Genomic DNA, 20,130 nt, shown 5'->3' on the forward strand with positions numbered 1-20,130 from the left:
GACTAAAAGTTTCACCAGAAAACCACATATATTAACCATAGTTATACAATAGTCTTTTCAGTAAGCATGGTTGCAATTATCAACCAGTAACCACATATATTGATTCTTCCTTCCCGACCTTTCATCCCTTATCTGTCTTTTATGTAATCCAAAGCTAAGTCAATTGTTTCACTTTATGAGAAAAAGATGAATTAATCTTTGAGTCCTCCAAATAAATCCTTGTAAGTAATATTTTTAATTTATTTTTATTAATTTATCAACCTAAGTTTTCACTCTATTACCTATAGTATGAGTTATAAAATCTTTAAAGTAAAAGTAATATTAGGAAGTAATATCTCTCCCTCAATCTTTTAAATACATTAGGTGCCGTTTGGCCATAAATATCAAAACAAATTCACTTTTTTTGAAATTTTTGAAGTTGGAGTTGTGTTTGGCCATAGTTTTTGAAATTGTAGTTTTTGGTGAAATGTAGTTGTAAAAAAGTGAAAAAAGTGAAAAAATTTCGAAAAACAATTTTTTCTTGTTTTTGGTATTCCGTAATACAACTTCAAGTTATATTCCGAATATTTATGGCCAAACGCCCAAAAGTAAAAAAAGTGAAAAAAAATTCCGAAAAAAAGTGAATAATTTTTATGGTCAAACGGCACTAGTGTCTCATCTCTTTTACTCATTCCTTTCGCTCATCTGCCTCACTTAAATAGGATTTCATTTGCTTTACTGTGGAATTCATTTAAAAAAAAAAATTATAAAATTGTTTAGATTCAAGCCTTTTAAAAATTCACTTCTTGATATGATTTATATGATTATATCACATCGCCTACTTGATGCAAGAATATTGATTCTATATTCCCTTTATGGTGTTTACGCTAAATTTAATCCATTCAACATGCGACACGTATTACTTGCACATATTTGAATTGGTAAATGACACGTATTGTACATATGTTAATTTGATGTAAATAGTAGTATGAGGAAGTTATGGGAATTCAAAATTGAACATCTTTCAGATGTGGAATGGGCAATTCGCGGGACTGCCCTTCCTTTGGGAGTTTAGTTTTTGTCCCTCAAAATATTGGTCTTTAATTTTTGCCTTTCCGTTGCAATTCTGAGCTATGCGTAGAAATCATGAGGTTTTAGGTTAGAATTCCCGCTCAGGCATAAATTAAAAAAAAAATCATAAAGCAAGGCTTGGGTCGCGTGTATGTCGGACGCGACATACACTTCTTAAGGAATAACTAAAGTTATGTCGGACCGTCATAACTATAAGTTCCATCTTATAAGGCAAAGTTTATGCCTTAAGAAAAAGTTCGGTCTTAGGTCTTTAGTATTTGCTTGCATTTTCGGTTATGTCTCTACTGGTTGGAGAGGGAATAATAAGAAAATGATTCCATAAGTGTAAGAGTAGGTTTACATATTTAATCCAATTTGGAGTTACTAGTCCCTCAAGCCTGGGGTCATATTAATTCATGATTATTTAGTAATTAAAGGTTAACAACAAAATCTTTGTACGCAACTTGAAGTCTCTAAACAAAAGAAGAAGTTGTTAAAGAAAATTGACAGAGAATGAATGTTTTAGCATGGATGTGAATGTGATACTGTTTTCACCATAGTTGTTGTATCTCATTTTCATTTTTTACACCTCACTTGTATCAATTTCTTTGCATTATAAAATACTTTCTCGAAAACCGCAAAATCCCTGACTCAATATCTTAATGAGTAAGATGTATTTTGATCAAATAAGTGTTTAAATCTTAATGTAAACAAATACACTTAATCGCAAACAAATGAGATTAATTTTCTAAACCCATCAAATCCCTCCACTCACAACAAAGTACAATTGCTTAAGCACATAGCACAAGTTTTTTATGCATGCATTTACTAAATCCTCCTAAACGCAAAAATAAAATAATAATAAAAAAAACATTTTAAGTTGCAGGAGTATATTAATTAAATATAAAATTCTGATATACCTATACTTCTCCAACGTTTGGCCCTAAAGAAAGAAAGAAAGAAAGAAAGGTCTAGAGAGGTTGTTTTTGGTTGAGGGAGAGACAAAATGGATAGGTATCAGAAAGTGGAGAAGCCAAGGGCAGAGGAACCAATTAAGGAGAATGAGATCAGAGTGACAGCACAAGGTCTTATTCGTAATTACATTAGCTATGCCACCACTCTTCTTCAGGTATCTTCTTTTTCCCCTTAATTTCTTCATTTATTGATTGTATTGTCATATGGGGTTATGGAAAGATTTCAAATTTATGATGTTTCTGTTTCTTGCTGTTTTGAGTGTATTATCATATGGGGTTATGGAAAGATTTCAACTTTATGTTGTTTTTTTTGCTTGTTTTGAGTGTATTTTCATCTGGTGTTTTGGAAAGATTTCAACTTGATGTTGTTTTGTTTCAGTTTTTGTGGCTGTTTGTTGGGATGTTGTGTTTGCTCCAAAAATTGGGGGGGGGGGGGGGGGGGGGGAAGTATTGAATTTGTAGTATTTTCACTACTCTTTTTCCTTTTCACAATTGAGCTGAAGAAGATAAAAAGAAGCTCTTCTTTTGGCTATGTTTGTGGCTAATTGAATATGAACCTAGTTGTTGTTGTTATTTCGCTTGTTTTGAGTGTATTTTCATCTGGGATTTTGAAAAGATTTCAACTTGATGATGTTTTTTTGCTCTAAAATTTGGGGGAAAATAATGATTTTTTCTTTTTCTTTTTCACATTTGAGTTTGTTGTATTTTCATTACTCTTATTCCTTTTCACTAGTGGGGTGAAAAAGATAAAAAGAAACTCTTTTTTTGGCTATGTTTGTAGCTAATTGAATATGAGCGTAGTTGCTGTTGTTTTTTTTGCTTGTTTTGAGTCTATTTTCATCTGGGGTTTTGAAAAGATTTCAGCTTTATGATGTTTTGTTTCTGCTTTTTATGTCTATTTATTGGGATGCTGTGTTTGCTCTAAAAATTGGGGGGAAATAAAGAAATTTCATTTGAGTTTGTAGTATTTTCATTACTCCCCTTATTCATTCTCATAAGTGAGGTGAAGAAGATAAAAAGAAACTTTTTTTGTTTGCTAGTGTTTGTGTCTAATTGAATTTGAGCCTGGTTTCCTGCTGGGATTTGGAAAAGTTTCAACTTGTGTTGGGTTTTGTTACTTTTTATTTTCTTGCTTCATTCATTCTGTTTCTTGCTTCATTCATTCTGTTTCTTGCTTGTTTTGAGTATATTTTCATATGGGGTTTGGAAAGATTTCAGCTTCCCAAATGGTTGAAGAGTGATTTTTTTTTTGAAGTTTGTAGTAGTTTCCAAATTTCTGTTCTTGCCCTCTAGCTGTGAAAATAACAGAAAAGAAAAGTCATGTATCATTATTACATCCATTTAATCCATTTACCATTTAAGATGGTGTGTAGAGTGGTTGTGTTGAAGAAGACACAATGAAGAGACTTCATTTATTAAAAGCGCAGGTTATTGTTCTGCTTATTGTTGAAGAGCCCATTTAATGAATCCTTTTTCTTTTAATTATGTATTGTTCTTAATATTCATAAACTCAAGTGGATTTTAAGTACTAGGTTAGTGAAAAGTTTAAAGTTGTCTCCATAAAGTTCTTTCTTTTTTAGAATTGATTTCTCAAATAAATTTAGGAGAAAAGGTTGAAACTTCATGTATGATGAAAGTTGAAATGAACAGCATGAAATTGCATTCTAATTCATCTCACCTAAGCTTGTGAGTTCTGAATATGGCACGTGGTATTTCTAGGTTGCAAAATTTCAAATTTAAGGACTAGACTTCTCTGATGGTCTAATTTCAAATACAGTAGCTGTTGAAATTCCGGATAATAATAAATAAGACTACTTTCTATGGGTTATTGAGCTCTAAATTGATGTGTAAAAGGAATGTGCAGACTTATTACTTCTAAATGAATCGTAAGAAACAATTCCATGACCAATTGGAATTACTGACAAGCACCAGCCAATGTTGAGCATGTCATTCAGTTTCTATATTTTACAACACCTAGCGGTGGAAAAATACTATCAAAGTTATTAGGCCTTGAAGCAGGTGGTTAGGAATTCCATTCTCTGATTTTCATCAAACAAGTTTGATTGTGTCTGGCTATGTGGCTTCTCAATTGCACACTTGCGTATCTGTAATGCTAGATTTGGGCATGTGCTGCATAAATTAATCTGAATAACCTTTTTGTGAGTCTGTTCCCCTTGTAAACTTGTTTGGTCACACGGATGCTGATCAAGTGAATTAAATCTTGGCTTGTCACTGTCGAGCTTATGAGAGAAACTACTCTTATCAATACCTATTTGGAGGCTGCTAAAAATGGCCGGCCTTCATTTATTTATGTCTGCATCAACTGTAATCCATGTGTCTATTTTCTTGTTCCGGAAACAATGGTAGTAAAGGGAAGGGAAAGCTCTTGCTAAGTATTAGTAATTTTTTTTTTTAACTTTTTGGTTAGTGACTTTACACAGCTCCTTTATGCAATTTTCTTGTTATACATTCTTGTTTCGGTGCACAAAGTTTCTTATTTTTTCCTTCTTTCTGCTCAAATTTAAATGCGGTTGAAAGTGTTTACCTTAAGCCTTAACTCAATGTTATGAGGTATGTATGTAATAAATGTTATTCTGCATTGCATGATATTTGTTGATATACCTCTACCATCATGTTCAGGACCAACAAACAAAGGAAATTGTTTTGAAGGCAATGGGACAGGCTATCAGTAAAACAGTTGCCATTGCAGAGATTATAAAGGTATTATCAGTGGATATGCCATTTTAATTTGCTAAGCATAGGAGTGGCAGCTGATTTTATTTGCACGATTTGCATGTTTAAAACAGAAGAGAGTTCCTGGGTTGCATCAAGATACATCTATCAGCTCAACTACCATAACTGACGCATATGAGCCCCTTGAAGAGGGTCTACAACCGTAAGCTCATGTGATTCTTGCTTCTCGTTCCGTCTTATATGTGCTTCAGTTAGGCAGTCGATTTACCTCTATGTATGTTTGAGTAGGTTGGAGATGACTCGCCAGGTCTCGCTAATAACAATTACTTTGTCGACTGCTGAGTTGAATAAAAGCTCTCCTGGGTAAGCTCTACAAATGCTATATCTTTATTTTGAAGGACGGTCGTCCCTCTCCTCTATTTTTTTGAGAATAACATTTAGAATATACATATATTATTCTCTAACATGGGGTGAATGCTGTGTATCTAGCTACCAAGCTCCAGCTCGTTTTGATCAGTCAGGAGCAGAGAATCAACAACTGCAGCAAGCAAAACAAGCCTATGCCCCTTCTGATTTTAATCAAGGTGAATCCGTTAATATATGAGTTAGATTACATATTACCCATAATTTTGCTGCTTTCTTTCCTAATTTTATTTTTGCTTGGTTTTGAAAAGTTCTTTGAGATTTTACACATGGATAATTGGCATTGCGTTTGGCCATTCAGCAATTAGATTTTTCAAGCATGGTCCATAGCAATTGTGAAGTTTATCATTTATGTTCCATGATTGGGGATGAAGCGTAGATGTTGGTGTTCCTTTACGTTTCGTTGTTACATTGCAAACAATACTTTGCTGCTGTTTCATTCTTACAAAACTTGATGTTCAGATTCTTATGGTATCCGTGGTCGAGGCCGAGGTAGGGGCAGAGGCAGAGGACGGGGAAGGGGACGTGGCAGGGGTGGTTATGGAAACTACTACCAAGGTATTGATTTGTATAAGTTTTCTACATAGCTGATTTCATTTCTCTGTTTCTTTTATGCATAGAGGGGACTGGGGAATAGAAATGGGAAGGGGGACAGAGAGATTCAAATCCATGCCTATTGTGTGCAGTCCTGTATTCTAACAATACATGCTATTTGCAGATGATGGTGGATATTATAATCCAGGTCGAGGTGGTGGATTTGCAGATGATGGTGGATATTATAACCCAGTTCGAGGTGGTGGATTTGCAGATGATGGTGGATACTCTCACCCCGGTCGAGGTGGTGGCCGGGGCAGAGGTTGGGGATACCGTGGTAAGTTCCATAATGTTTGAGATTAAGGAAAAAAGTTGAAAAGTGTCAATTTGCTTGTAAAGAAGTAACATTGTGGTTTAAATTTGCAGCGAATTTTTTATTTTTGAGGCTTACGAAAGTCATCTTGAATTTTACAATTTTCTTAGACACAAACCTACATTGGGGTGGAGGAGAAATTCGGAAAGTTTACCTGGCACAGATCTCTAGGTTTTCTTGTTTTATATGTTTCATGTTACAAAATGGGTCTTCCACAAGTATAGACTTGGTAGATGGAAAAGTAGATGTCTTTACAACAACATACCCATTGTAATCCCACAAGTGGGGTCTGGGGAGGGTAGTGTATGCTGCCTTACCCCTACCTTGTGAAAGGTAGAGAGGTTGTTTCCGGTAGACCCTCTCAAGTAAAGCATATCAAAATCAAGTATGGAAAGGAAATACATTAGTGAAGAAGCCATGCTCGCAACAAGTAGATGTCTTTATTTGAACAATATATTTTGGACAAGTGACATCTTTTCCTTAAAATTCTACTGCTAATGTTAAAGGTTAGTTTAGTTCTTCCCTTCCCAGTCAAGGCCAACATAAAAGTAATGGCTTTTTGTTTATTTTTTATGTATGTTCTCTTATCTCTTGTCAGCACGTAATTCTATTCCTACATTACCTTGGCCATAACTTCTACTTCCAATTAAAAAGAGAAGAAGCAAAGTACTCCTGCAAATGAAGAATTGACTTCTGTCATCACCAAGGTTGTAGTGGGAAGGATAGGACCCTCCATTCTTAACTAGAGGTCTTGGGTTCGAGCCCTGGGTATGAAATAAAAATCCTAGTAGGAGCGCTTCCTACTTTAATGGCCCTTACGGAGAAACCGGATTAGTCAGGGCACCAATGTGTGTACCGGACACTAACAAAAGGAAAAAGAAGAATTAGCTTTTTTACCGCTACCTTATTTTAAAAAAAAAAATTGTTCTTTACCGGTGTGAATTTATGCTTGAGAAGGTAAGTAGATTATGTATTGAACATGCAACAACTTGGCACCAAGTTGGTGCTAAGGTAGTACAAGAGATAGTAATCCTTCTGTACAATAACAAGAAGGATATCTGCAAAAAAGTTCTATCTTGTAAAAAGTATGTAATCTAAAAATTAGACTTGAGAACTGAGACTATATGCGTTACATAGCTTTACGTTTGACCTTTTTGGTTACTTTCAACAGGCACGGGATACGGAAGGGGCAGAGGTGGAGGCTGGAGTGGTGGCAGAGGTTATAGTCGTGGACGAGGCCGGATGGGTGGTCGGGGAGGAAGGGGTGGTGGAAACCAATATATGCAAGAGTTTACTGTCAGAGGTTAAAACTATAGCTTGGTAGGAAGAAATATTGCATAACCTTTGTTATAGTGTGAAACTCTTTGAGTGAACTTTCATGCAGTTTTGTTTATGTTACTTGGCAAAGGTTTTGTTGTTTTGGTTGGTTTCTTTTGCTTTAGTTGGAGAGCCATTTTGTTGGTTCTTGTTTCCTCATGATTCATTTATTTTGATGCCATGTAATAAGTTTTCATTTTTTCAGTGTACATAGACTGTTTACTTCGCTTTCCTTTCATATTAGTATTTCATTTAGATCTTTGTCGACTCTCTAGTGTATAGAACGTGAAAATATAGTTCAAAGATACTTTTTCCTTCATGTTGGATGTGGAATGTATATTTAATTAGAAATTTCTAGTATGAGCTTCTGGGAATGGAGAATCCATGAGAGTTATACTTCCATCTGTGAATCTACACGATACGAATTTGGTGAATTGTGTAGTGTCTTTTAGATACCATATGGTTAAATCAAAAGAATTGTCTCATATTTCATAATTAGTTAGTGTCAAAATAATATTGACGTACTTTTTGATACGTGTAAAGTTTCACGGGTAGTACTTATTATCTACAGTATTACACGAAACTGACTCTTTACTCTAGTCTATTTAAGTTTTCTTGGATTACATTTTGAAAAAGAAGAAGAAAAAAAGTAGAATAGTCAGTATCTTTCCGTGGGGTGTCCCAAAGAAATGCTAAACGATGTTATCTAATGAGTTCGGAGCCAAAATGACTTATTTTTGCAGCCATTAGACTAAAATAGGCTGTCTTTTTTTTTTTTATACCACAATGGGTATTTCGTTGGTTATCCAACGAAATACCCACACAAGCACTGTTCATAGCCGGAATTTTTTGTTGCATTTCGCTACACTTGTAGCGAAATGCAACAATTTTTTTTTTTTGTTTGCATTTTGTGAGTTAATCAACGAAATGCAATAATTTTTTTTTTTTTTTTTTTTTTTTTGCATTTCGTGAATTAATAAACGAAATGCAACAATTTTTTTTTTTTTTTTTTTTACATTTCGTGAATTAATCAACGAAATATGTTTTTTTTTTTTTAGCATTTCGTGAATAAACAAACTAAATAGGAAATTATATATATTATTTTTTGCATTTCGTGTATTAAAAAATGAAATAGGATAAAAAAAAATTAATTTCGTTCATATAAAAACGAAATTGGAAAATATATATATATATATATATATATATATATATATATATATTTTGCATTTCGTTGGTATATCTACGAAATAGTAAAAAAAAAAATTTGTATTTCGTTTATTAAAAAACGAAATATGAAAATAATTTTTTTTGTATTTTTGTATTTCGTTTATATAAAAAAATAGGAAAATAATTTTATTTTCATTTCGTTTATATAAAAACGAAATAGTGGTATAAAAAAAAAAGCAGTCTATTTTGGTCTAATGGCTGCAAAAATAAGTCATTTTGGCTCCGGACTCGTTATCTAATAGTCCGTAGGACACAACACAAATTCAGTCAGATCATATTTTTTGTAATGTACTGTACGTTTTTCACTTTTTTGAGGTAAGAAAGAATCTCAACAATCTCCGGCTGAAACCTATAAAATTCTCCTTTTTGGCAATATCTTAGAAACTCACTGACGTTTTCTTTGTTCTTTCTCTTCCCAAAAATTACGATTTTTTATTTTTATTTTTAAATAACATTGAAAAGTAGTTATGTAAAGGAAGTAATAAATGGGGGAAAAGTATAATAACTGCCTCGCCTCTAACGTACCAGACGAGACTCTAACTTTACCTTTTAAAACATATAAAAACTACAGAATAAATGCAGGTGATTAGTCAAACATATTAAATAAAGAATATTTTCCACTCATTTATTCAACATATGATAATCACTAAAAATCTTCGTTTAGTGATTAATAAATCAAACGTGAAGGTGTTAAAGTCCAACAAATCTCTAGGTCAATCCCATTAATGAAGTAGTAGTAAACTGTTTGCGTAATTTGCAATTTAGAAATTAGAAAACTACTCCCTCCTACTCCCTCTGTTCATTTTTACTTGTCCGGTTAGGACTTCGCACATTGAGAAATAATAATTGATATGGATATTTTACCACAATATCCATATTAATCGATGTTTGTTCGCGATAAATTTTGCTAGCAGAAAATAAATAACTGCAATCATAAAACAAATGTGAGAAAAAATCATTTTATTGATTATGTTGTGAGTACCACTCTGGATGGATCCCTTGATTCTAATCTCCGTGGTGTTCGCCTTGATTTGAGGACCAACGTAGCGTCTTTCTAGAATGAAGGATGAACTTCTGTTGATGTGTTGAATTTTGGAAGAACTTTGAGCAACAATTTGGATTGTTCTTGAGGGAAGACGTCTCTCGAACTCTCCTTCTTGTTGAAGATCTTTGGAGAAGACTAATGTGGATGTCCTTGCTCTCCTTTGCCTCTAGTCAAGATGCTATGCAACTTTCAACATGTCTTCAAAATAGGATATGTGACCCCTTTATATAGGTGTGAGCTAGAACTTGGGGGTATTTTAAGTTATGTATTTTTTACTTAAATAATTAATCCGACTTTATTAACCAAAATTTGACTTGGTCAACATGAACTTAGAACTTAATCCAAATTTTGTATGGATTAATTCAATTAAAATATCGATGTCTACAGATGCCACCTACTTCAAGACTTGTCGAGGTGGAGGCTTTCCGAAATTGTAGATGAGACTTGAAGTACCCATGAAGATCATTTTTTTTTGTCTCTGTCTCCGTACAAAACTTCTTTCGACAACTTTCTTGAAATGTGGCTTGAAAGTTAATGTTACTTGAATTTGTGAACAACCAAAAAGATACGCAAAACTCTTCCTTCAATTTTGGGGATGAGTTTATTGCATCAATTTTTCTTGATCAATATTCAAAGACTAACATTGTATTATAACTCCATATTGTAAAGAGATCCTTCCACATAGTTTTCATGTAGAGGCATAATCATTCAAGTGTAAACTTGGTAAGAAATTGATTTGATGGACATGCCAAATTTTCTTTCCTTGTTTAATTTGCAAAGAATCCTTCCTTCTTGAAGTAACCTTAATTCATAGCCAAAATTAGTGACCCAAAGTCATTCAAATGTAAGTACATGAATTTGAGATTCTTTTTCCTTAAATTGTTGGTTCATCTTTCTATATAGTGCAAAAGAATATATGATTCTTTTCCTTAAATTGTTGGTTCATCTTTCCATATGGTGCAAAAGAATATTTCCTTTTTATATTTTACTACAACTTGCCATGTATAGGATTGGAAATTCTTGATGAAAATATCCATATAAGCATTTCCCATGTACGATGGATTCACCAAAGAATTTTGTCTTTCTTTTCTTCCTTTTTTTTTTCTTCTTTTTCTTTCACAACACGCGTCCGTGATAAAACATGGATATCTTGAAGTTGAAGTGTCAGAAACACGAGAGGCTTGAACCAGTAGAAACTAGACTTCGGAGGCTACGACATATCCATAAATCAAAGCAAAACTCCTTCCGGATTGACAGGAATCAATTTTTAAAGTTGAGCTTCAGATCTGCATTTTCTTCTGACAGTTTCGCGCAGTCTCACCAAAGCGTACGTATCTTGGTGTAGGAGCGTCCAAATGACAAGAGGCTTGATTCTGAAGATGCTACACTTGTAGAAATACGACATATCCAAAAATCACCATCGATCTCCTTTTGGATTGACTGGAATTGATTTTCGAAGTTGGTCTTCAGATCTGGCAGTTCTTTTGACAGTTTCGTGTAGTCGCACTAAACCCGTAGCTTGGTGTATAATTGTACAAATGATTAGGGGATTGATTCAGAAGATGTTACACTCGTATTAATACAACATATACAAAAATTAAAGCGAAAATCCTTTTGGATTGACGACAATTAGTTTTTAAAGTTGAGCTACAAATCTGCGTTTTTGTTTCTCAGCACCGTGCAGTCTCACAGAAAACTCCATATCTTGAGATTGGAGTGTGCAAATGACGAGCGGCTTAGTGAGATTGACACTTGGCGTAGTCTTTTCCAACCTTGACGAGAAAATTGATGGTGCATCTCCCTCTTTAACTTGGCGAGAGAGGCACTTGAAGTACCTCATTTTTTTGCAGCTATGATGAACATGAAGTAAGTAGATATGCCCCTAGACAAAGTGTGTAGACCTACTGATGCACCAAGATCCATCTACTATGAAGAAGTTGATGTAAGAAGAATGTCATGAAAAATCTCTCCATCCTTCAAAGTTGTCGAAGCTTGTCTTTAGATTCTCCAAGCATGTGAAAAGCAGTAAAGGAAACCTCATGCAAGCAACTTTTCTTTGGCTCCACATTGAAGGGATGAGTTTATTTTACTCATGTGACTGCACTTAGAAGGGAATTCTAAATTGCCTACGTACCTCAGCGAAGAGGATCAAGTCATTACGTAGTTCAGAAAGAGTATTTTATTTGATTTTCTTTTCTTGTATGCAGTTTATACTCGTGCATCATGGAGTGTTGAAACGTGCAGTTTAAGCTCGTGCAAAAAAGAGCTTAGCAACTTGCAGTTTAGGCTCGTGCGGTGAGGAGACTTGTGATGTGCAGTTTAAACTTGTACAACTAGGAGCAGTTTGGGAAAAAACTCCAATAGTGTAATTGGATTTCGAGCCCTTTGCGGAATTGTTGCACCAAATCTTGACGTCGGAATTTATACTTTTCCATAATTGCCGACGATTTGTAGTTGCTTTTGCCTTTGGGATTTGACGCTTTAAAGATTTTTTATTCTTATGTCTTTTGTGAGAAACCAATGTCCAAGTTTCACGATCTTTTTTGTCAGAGTGGCCATCCACTTTGCGAGTATTTGGAGTTTCCTTTAATATGAGAACTTCAACTGGTTCAGAGCTCTCAAATTGCAGCATGATCGTTCCTTCTTCAATCTTTGAAGATGCATTAGAAGGCCTACATCTTTGAGTTTCTTGCACCAGACTCTTCTTGTTGCAAAGATAAGCACTAGTATGATTTTCCTTGACAATGTCTTCATCGTCAATGATTATTTTTCCATCTCTAACCAACATCATGATATTCTTTTTTAGCATGAAATATTTTTTTGTTGGATGACTGATGATGCGATGAAATTTTCAATACTTGGGATCATTGACTTTGCTAGCTTCGTTGGGTCACTTTGATGGAGGAATTTGAATGACATTCTTGGTCAGCAACTCATCAAGAATTGAAGGGACATCAGAGTTAGGAAAAGGATACACTTTTGCTTTTAACTCCTTCAACGTTGGATGACGTTTTTCTTTTGGAGGATGTTGACTTGCAACTTTTTCCTTCATTTTTTGTTTAGCGGCGACTTTTAGTGATGTTGCTCCTACCATTATGTTTTCTTCAGTTTGATGCTTTGATGGTCGCTTGAATTCTCTCTTCTTTTCTAGGATCCAAAACATATGGAGTCTTTCCATGGTTCACAATGCTGAACTCCATGTCGTGTGCTCATGTTACCAATTCTTCAAATATTCGTGGCTTAAGTACTTGGAAAATGTGGCCCCAATTCACTCTTTGGATACACATTTCAACAACAGACATTTCTGAGAGACGAACTGTCACACCCCTACCAGGAGTATGACGGGCTCCGTCCCTTAGGCTGGGAACCACCTGACTTATCCGTTACTTTGAACATTATAAACCATAACTCAAAGAGCACCTGCACGCAGAAAAGGCCCAACATAGGAATATCCGATCATTCAACACATATGTACATATGCGGACCGACAAGGTCGCCACAACACAGCGTATATCATAAAGCCGACAAGGCTAACAGTAAAGTATCAAGAGCTCAAAATAAGGCCAACAAGGCCACCAATATATTATACCATAACATGAACCGGTGGAGATACAAAACATCTAACGGTACACACACGTCTACGAGCCTCTACATGGAATACAAATGATCATAAGGACAATACCAAATAGATTGCAGCTCCGAAGTAAGTGGAGTGCTCCTGAGAATCCGCTGATAGAACACCTACGGGTCTGATCCGTCTTCCTACCTACCTGCGGGCATGAGCGCAGCGTCCACAAGAAGGGACGTCAGTACGAATAATGTACTGAGTATGTAAGGCATGAATAACAACATAATATAGACATGAAAGGTAACATGGAATAAAAGAGATAACCTGTACATCTGGATGCCTCATAAGGCGGATGCCATGCATGCTTAGCCTTTTAAAAAAATATTTTTATACATATACATAGTACCATGCCTGGCCATTAAGGCTTGGTGTCATATATATAGTATCATGCCCGACCATTAAGGCTTGGTGTCATATATATAGTATCATGCCCGACCATTAAGGCTCGATGTCATATATATAGTATCATGCCCGACCGTTAAGGCTCGGTGTCATATATATAGTATCATGCCCGGCCATTAAGGCTCGGTGTCATATATATAGTATCATGCCCGGCCATTAAGGGTCGGTGTCATATATATAATATCATGCCCGACCGTTAAGGCTCGGTGTCATATATAGTATCATGCCCGGCCATTAAGGCTCGGTGTTATCATCATCAGCCCGCGTCCGGGGCAATATCATAACATGCCCACTGCAGTGGTGTGCACATCTACGTGCCATGCCCGACCGACTATAGCGCGGCGCGGTGTGAGAAAATACATACTGTTGACACCCAATTTTGCCCCCCCCCCCCCTCCCTTTATTCCAATTAATAAATCAATATCTTATTTTTACCCTTTACTTTATTATAATTTCTACTACTATATTAATTTTGTTAAGTATTAATACGTCGTACATCGCTACTTACTTATTATGTATAACTTAGGTAATATTTTACTCTATTATTACTTTGCTCATATTTTATATACTAACGCTACTTATGGAATTTATTATTATTTGTCATTATTATTATTACTACATAGTATATTTGATCTAATTTAGAAGCCCAAAATATTAATTCAGTCCGTAATTAACTTTGAAAACATATGGGCTAAGGCCTAATTTGGCCAGCCCAATACAAAAGGAGCAGCCCACTCGTTTTACCCAATCAGCCCAATTAATTCCCCCAAAACCCGACCAGCCCATTACTCATTCTCGTCTGACCCGACCCAATTCCTTAAAACCTTTCAATCGGTTGAAACATCTAACCTAGCCGCCCAGCGTTGTCATCTTTCTCTCTCTCTCCGCTCTCGTCCTCTCCCCTCTCTTCTCTCCCTTCCTCCATTTTTAGCCAAAACTTCAGTCCCTTTTTACCATTCCAGACTTGGCTTCCCCATTTCCACATAACAACGTCCCTATATCTGCTTTGCTCTGTCGTTGACAGAGAAAGGACCTTCTATTTTCTCGCTTCAAACACAACAAATCTCCGAAGGGCAGAGAAAAATCGGTCCGTTTTGGGACGAATCTGCAGCAAATCACATGCAGATAACGGGTCCATTTGACTCGATTCAACTTCAAAAACCCCGCCCAAAAACGGGTGAAAACCCTAGTTCGTCTACTATAAAATGGCGTTAAGGCCTCAACCGAAAGGGGGACTACAGAATACTTTGCTACATTCAACATTTTTCTGTATCTCTACTGCTACTTTAAATCGGAGATGTGTTAGAAATTCCATTTGTTTCGGAATTATTTTCAGACGCCTGAACCCTTCCTAAAATATTCACATTTTTACTATCCTTGGAAATACTCTTTGAAGGATTAAGTGGCTTATTCCTTCTGTTGTTACTTTAAAAATTGAGTGTAGATCCGAGAATAGAACCTAGTTCACTGCACTTGAAGAAGGTAAACAATCCTTCTTTAAGTAATTTAATTTCAGTTTTGGTAGATTAAGAAGTAGTTATGTGTTCATACATGTTTGTTTTGGTTGGTTGAATCTCAGTTTATGACTTGAAGTATTATGCATGCTCAGGATTGGTTAGTGGGTTTTGGTTTTTATGATTCTTGTATGTTCATGTCTTAATTTAATTCGGATTTCTGCAGTTTAATAGGGTAACATTTCATCCTTTAGCTTTCTTTTTAGCCTTAATCTGTTTTGGTTGATATCAAGTATTAGTTTAGCTTTGTTCTTTTGAGCCTGTTGTTGAAATCTTCTATTAATGGTGATTAACATATAAGAATGCTTAATTGATAGTACAATAGTAATGTCGTTTATGCTTGTTATTAATGATTAGCTTATAAACATGTTTAGTCGAGTTTCTGCTTTGTCTCGGAAATAAATAATAGCTTACATATCATGCGTTAGGTTGGACAAGGTCACATTGATTCTAAGCTTCTTGTTCGAATCAGGATGTATGCTAATTTTTGTTCCTAGTTTGAATCTCAACTAGCATGCTTAAGTTGTGTCTGATTAGTATGGTTAATTGATATACATAATTTATATAATTCAAATGATTGCTTGAGCCTCAGCAGGGCTGATTTCCACTGTAAACAAGTAACCTTTATATGGGGAGATTTTCTGTAGTTCATAACTTAAGCTTAACATAGAAATGAGGCTATCTGCAATATCAGTGTATAGAAAATAATAATAACCTTCCAATCCTTTCCCTTTATTTATTTCTTTTGCCTCAGTTTTTGTTTGGTTTTGTGGTTATGTGTTGGTTTTGAATAGATCAGTTCAGAATATGTAGTTTAGCATGATGGTTGTCCAAATTCCTTCTTTTTGCAAATCATAAACCGGCTCCTCTATTTCGTGACTGTTTGAAGTGTTAGTTAAAATTAGGGACAGAAATGGACTGTTATGTTCCTTCATGATAACTCTTTGGCATAAAGGAGATTATGTGTTTGTGTGAATAAGGATTAATTCCATTTGAGTTAATGCATTTTCCTTAGTTCATTGCACTTGCAAAAGGTACAACCACTTTTCCTTCGTCTTCACTTTTCTCTCGGAATAACAGTTTGGTTTTAACCAACTTCGACCAGTGCCACCTCTGTTTGGATTCTTCATTGATGTTTATGTTGATTTACGTGACTAGTGATTTTCAGTACTTGTCTGCTTGGCTGTTGGAATTATACCTGTCAGGGAAACAAGACTGTTTGTTCGTGCACTAATTCGATATAGATATTGGTGTAGCATAGTTCCAGATTTGAGTAGTTCTCTAATGATTAATATGAATCTGATTTGGGATTAAATATCGGTATACAGTCTCTAGCTGGTGGTTGCCCTGTTCAGTCCATTTTGATAATCGGTTGAATTTGTGGATTAGTAGTTATGATATTCTAGTGTTGTTGTCTCAATCTCATTCTGTCTTAACTAAGGATAACAGTTAGGTATGGAAATGTAATGTCTATAACAGATATGGAAAATGTAACAGCGCGTGTCCTTACTTGTCTATTGTTTGCATACATTTCCCTTATCTATTTTCTACCTATTTCTCGTTAAATCATATCCCATAAGTTTTTACACCTTCCACATCTATTCTAGTTGGTCATGTTCAGTATTAGAATTTGCTTGTTTCTTCAGATTGTTGACATTATAGTGAATATGATATTTTTGAATTTGTTCGGCATAAGTTCTTTAACTTTCTTCTTTATTCTCCACAATCACTTTAATCAGGTTTTCTTTCTAATCCTTTACATTTTCTTTTCTTTGTTTGCATGAACACCGGAGCCGAAGAGTCTCACTTGAGACTCAACAACGCCGCTATCACACGGAGCCGTGCATCCTCGATCGTTTCAAGTTTTACATCGCTCAAAGGGAGATTACGAAATAATCAAATCTTTCTATCGGGAGTTTATTTTGGCTAACGTATTTGTTGATGATGCTTGTTTATATGTTTGGCGTGACTAACCTTTATTTGTATTTGTATGACTAATTGCTAAGACTTAAGTTACTATAATTTAAAGCTAAGTTTCATTTAAGGTTTCACTTTAGATATTAATAGAGCACTTCCTTTTACATAGAATACGACATTTAGACGTATGGAATTGGATAAGTGATTAGTTTAACACATTGTACTGATTTTAAAATTGGCCTTCCAAATTCATACTTGCCCGGGCATAGTTTAACATAAGTGTCCTATTAAAGACTATCCACCTACTTTAAATTATAACTTAACATTATTTTATAAAACTTTTTAAGTTTCATGGTAATTCTATTTAAAGGCAATAAGTTACCATTTCTAATAGTGATGAATTCTTTTCCAAGCGTAATTCATACCTTTACTTTCCCCACAAGTCCTATTTTAAATAACATTCTTAGATGTCTATCAACAACTTTAGCAATACTTACAAAGATATTTTCTTAAATATTGTAAATTGTTACATTTACATTTTTAGCCTTATTAATTAAGTCCGGTCGGTTAACCATTATTAATGGATCTTAGAGGATGCCTAATACCTTCCCTCTACGTTAGTTGAGCGCTTACTCAGATCTTTCGATTTCGTAGACTTTAAAATCAAATCAACTTTAGATAAATACTTTAATAAACTTTAGGTGTCCTAATTCACTGTAAATAATTAGGTGGCGACTCCTTAACTTTAATTAACCCCGGAATTACCGGAATGTTCTAAACTATTTTGACTCCGGTTAAAATAGGGTATAACACATACATACATATATATATATATATATAAAGCATGCATGAGAGCCAAATAAGAGCTATAAGTACATCAGAGTGACGTAAGGTCGGTAACCTCCGATTATATTATGGAATAATCATCATCGTTCTATCTCACCTTGAAGGAACAATTATTATAAGGCAAGATCAACAACAATGAATAAAAATCAAGAAAATCACGAAAATAACTCAACATTCTCATATTTACATTGAAATCATAAGCTTGGGACTTTTAAATATGAAATCATTATCATCGTCGTAATCATCGTAGAAACATTCTCATCTTTAGCATCGTCCTTAACATTGTAAAAACATGTCCGTTGTTGTTGTCAAAAAAGCTTATAGAATCATAATTCTTTGACTCGAAAAATAGGGACATTTTGAAAAACATTTATGGATTATCAAGAAAAGGTCATGCCTTTGAATCATGAACTCTAACTTTTGGAAGTAAGGAGGTTATGAAACATATGTAAGGAATTATAACATAGGAGTTTCTAGAAATACGATCATCGTCATCACAAAACACGTTTATCTTTAGCATCATAAGAATTCCATGAATCTTGAATCTCTAGCTTTTGAGAATAATATTCTTGGAAAACATTTATGGATTCACATAAAGGGATCATGAGACATTTTGAAAACACCTATTGGATTCATAAGAAAGGAATCATGCCTTTAGAAGAAAGGGACTAGCCTTAACATACCTGTTCAGCCTCCAATTATCTACACTTATTCGTCCAAGCTCGCAAGTCTACATTTTAGAGGATTCACACAATCGTTAGACTCATCATTATACGCTTGTCTTAGTCCTTCAAATAAATCCATTTATAATCTGCCGAAATTCGGGCAGCACCTCCCCTGTTTATATGCCTAGCCCGAAATCACAATCCAATAACCAACAACAATAACAACAATACCAACATCAACAACAATAATATCAACACCAAGATGCTCCATAAACATCCCACATGATGTTTATTCAATTTCTCCATCAACAGTTCATTATATGATCATTTTATAACTCTATCTCTGTAAATAAACTGAAATCCATATTAATAAGAAGAGATTCATATCTTATTCTTGCTAGAGCAGCAATATCTTCAATATTCACTTTGAATCCAGCCAATTCCAATGCAAGACAAGACTATAATCGCGACTACACGTTACTTGGACCTCGATTAATATTCCGTCACTCGAAATGACTCAAAATCCTCACTTTTATGAGGTAAATATGCTCTATTTTGTGGCTGATTTTTCTGGAATATTTGGGAGATTTTATGACCAAAAAAATGGGGTTTTGCCCCTTATATAGGGTGCCAAAGTCGGCAGTACTGTAGCACTGTAGCAGTGCTGTTTCTGATCTGCCCGCATAACTTGTAACGTCCATATTTATCTATTCCGACGTCGTATCGATGAACAGTTTATTGCGTTGGAAACTAGGCTCGACGAACTTCATTTTAGGCTTTTGAAACACCTTAAAACTCCTAATATACTAGGAGATATGCCCCTCCAAAGTTGACTAAAAATCTGCCCAAAATCTTGCCAACATTTCTCAAATTTTCGTCAAACTTATTTTTTTGAATTTGCTTGATCTCAAAATCTTCAATCACTGGTTCATCCTTCTGTTGCTTGGTAGACGTCAACTCTATCATGCTTACCATTTGACGTGTGATGTAGAAGCTTCTTGAGAAACTTCTCCAGACGACGAAAATGAGGTGTTGCCCCCAGATCTTGTAGTCGTCATTGTCGGTTTGTTCTTGTCTAACATCTCCAAGAAGACAAAACACTTCGATCCCTCCAAACCACCAGCTTTAAACATGTTACGAGTCATTGGGCAAGCAATAACAATAACACTTGTGGATGGAACATCAAAGTTTTTCTCTGAGGCCATTACAACAGTAGATCTCAGAATTTGTAGATTGCTTTTGGAGATAAAGAGATGAAGGGCAGAGTTGTCCTACTGGGCTCGCGCCAAAAATCTGTTCGCGATAAATTTTGCTAGCAGAAAATAAATAACTGCAATCATAAAACAAATGTGAGAAAAAAATCATTTTATTGATTATGTTGTGAGTACAACTCTGGATGTATCCCTTGATTCTAATCTCCGTGTTGTTCGTCTTGATTTGAGGACTAATGTAGCTTCTTTCTCGAATGAAGAATGAACTTCTGTTGATGTGTCGAATCTTGGAAGAACTTTGAGCAGCACT

General features: G+C 35.0%; 1 protein-coding gene across 2 annotated transcripts; it reads left to right on the forward strand.

The window, feature by feature from the left end:
• The first annotated feature begins 1,964 nt into the window (after positions 1 to 1,964).
• On the forward strand, positions 1,965 to 7,574 carry LOC132610201 (uncharacterized). Of its 2 annotated transcripts, none has more exons than XM_060324488.1 (8): positions 1,965 to 2,179; positions 4,665 to 4,745; positions 4,835 to 4,920; positions 5,007 to 5,081; positions 5,208 to 5,302; positions 5,604 to 5,699; positions 5,860 to 6,012; positions 7,220 to 7,574. In XM_060324488.1, exons 1-8 carry the CDS (start codon positions 2,057 to 2,059, stop codon positions 7,354 to 7,356), a joined length of 846 nt encoding a protein of 281 aa, XP_060180471.1. In that variant the 5' UTR covers positions 1,965 to 2,056; the 3' UTR covers positions 7,357 to 7,574. The 2 variants fall into 2 exon arrangements, with proteins under 2 accessions (XP_060180471.1, XP_060180470.1); XM_060324487.1 differs by having other exon boundaries at positions 1,967 to 2,179; positions 4,832 to 4,920.
• Positions 7,575 to 20,130: the final 12,556 nt, after the last annotated feature.

Source organism: Lycium barbarum, chromosome 9, assembly GCF_019175385.1.
Source record: "Lycium barbarum isolate Lr01 chromosome 9, ASM1917538v2, whole genome shotgun sequence".
NCBI classification, from domain to species: Eukaryota; Viridiplantae; Streptophyta; class Magnoliopsida; order Solanales; family Solanaceae; genus Lycium; species Lycium barbarum.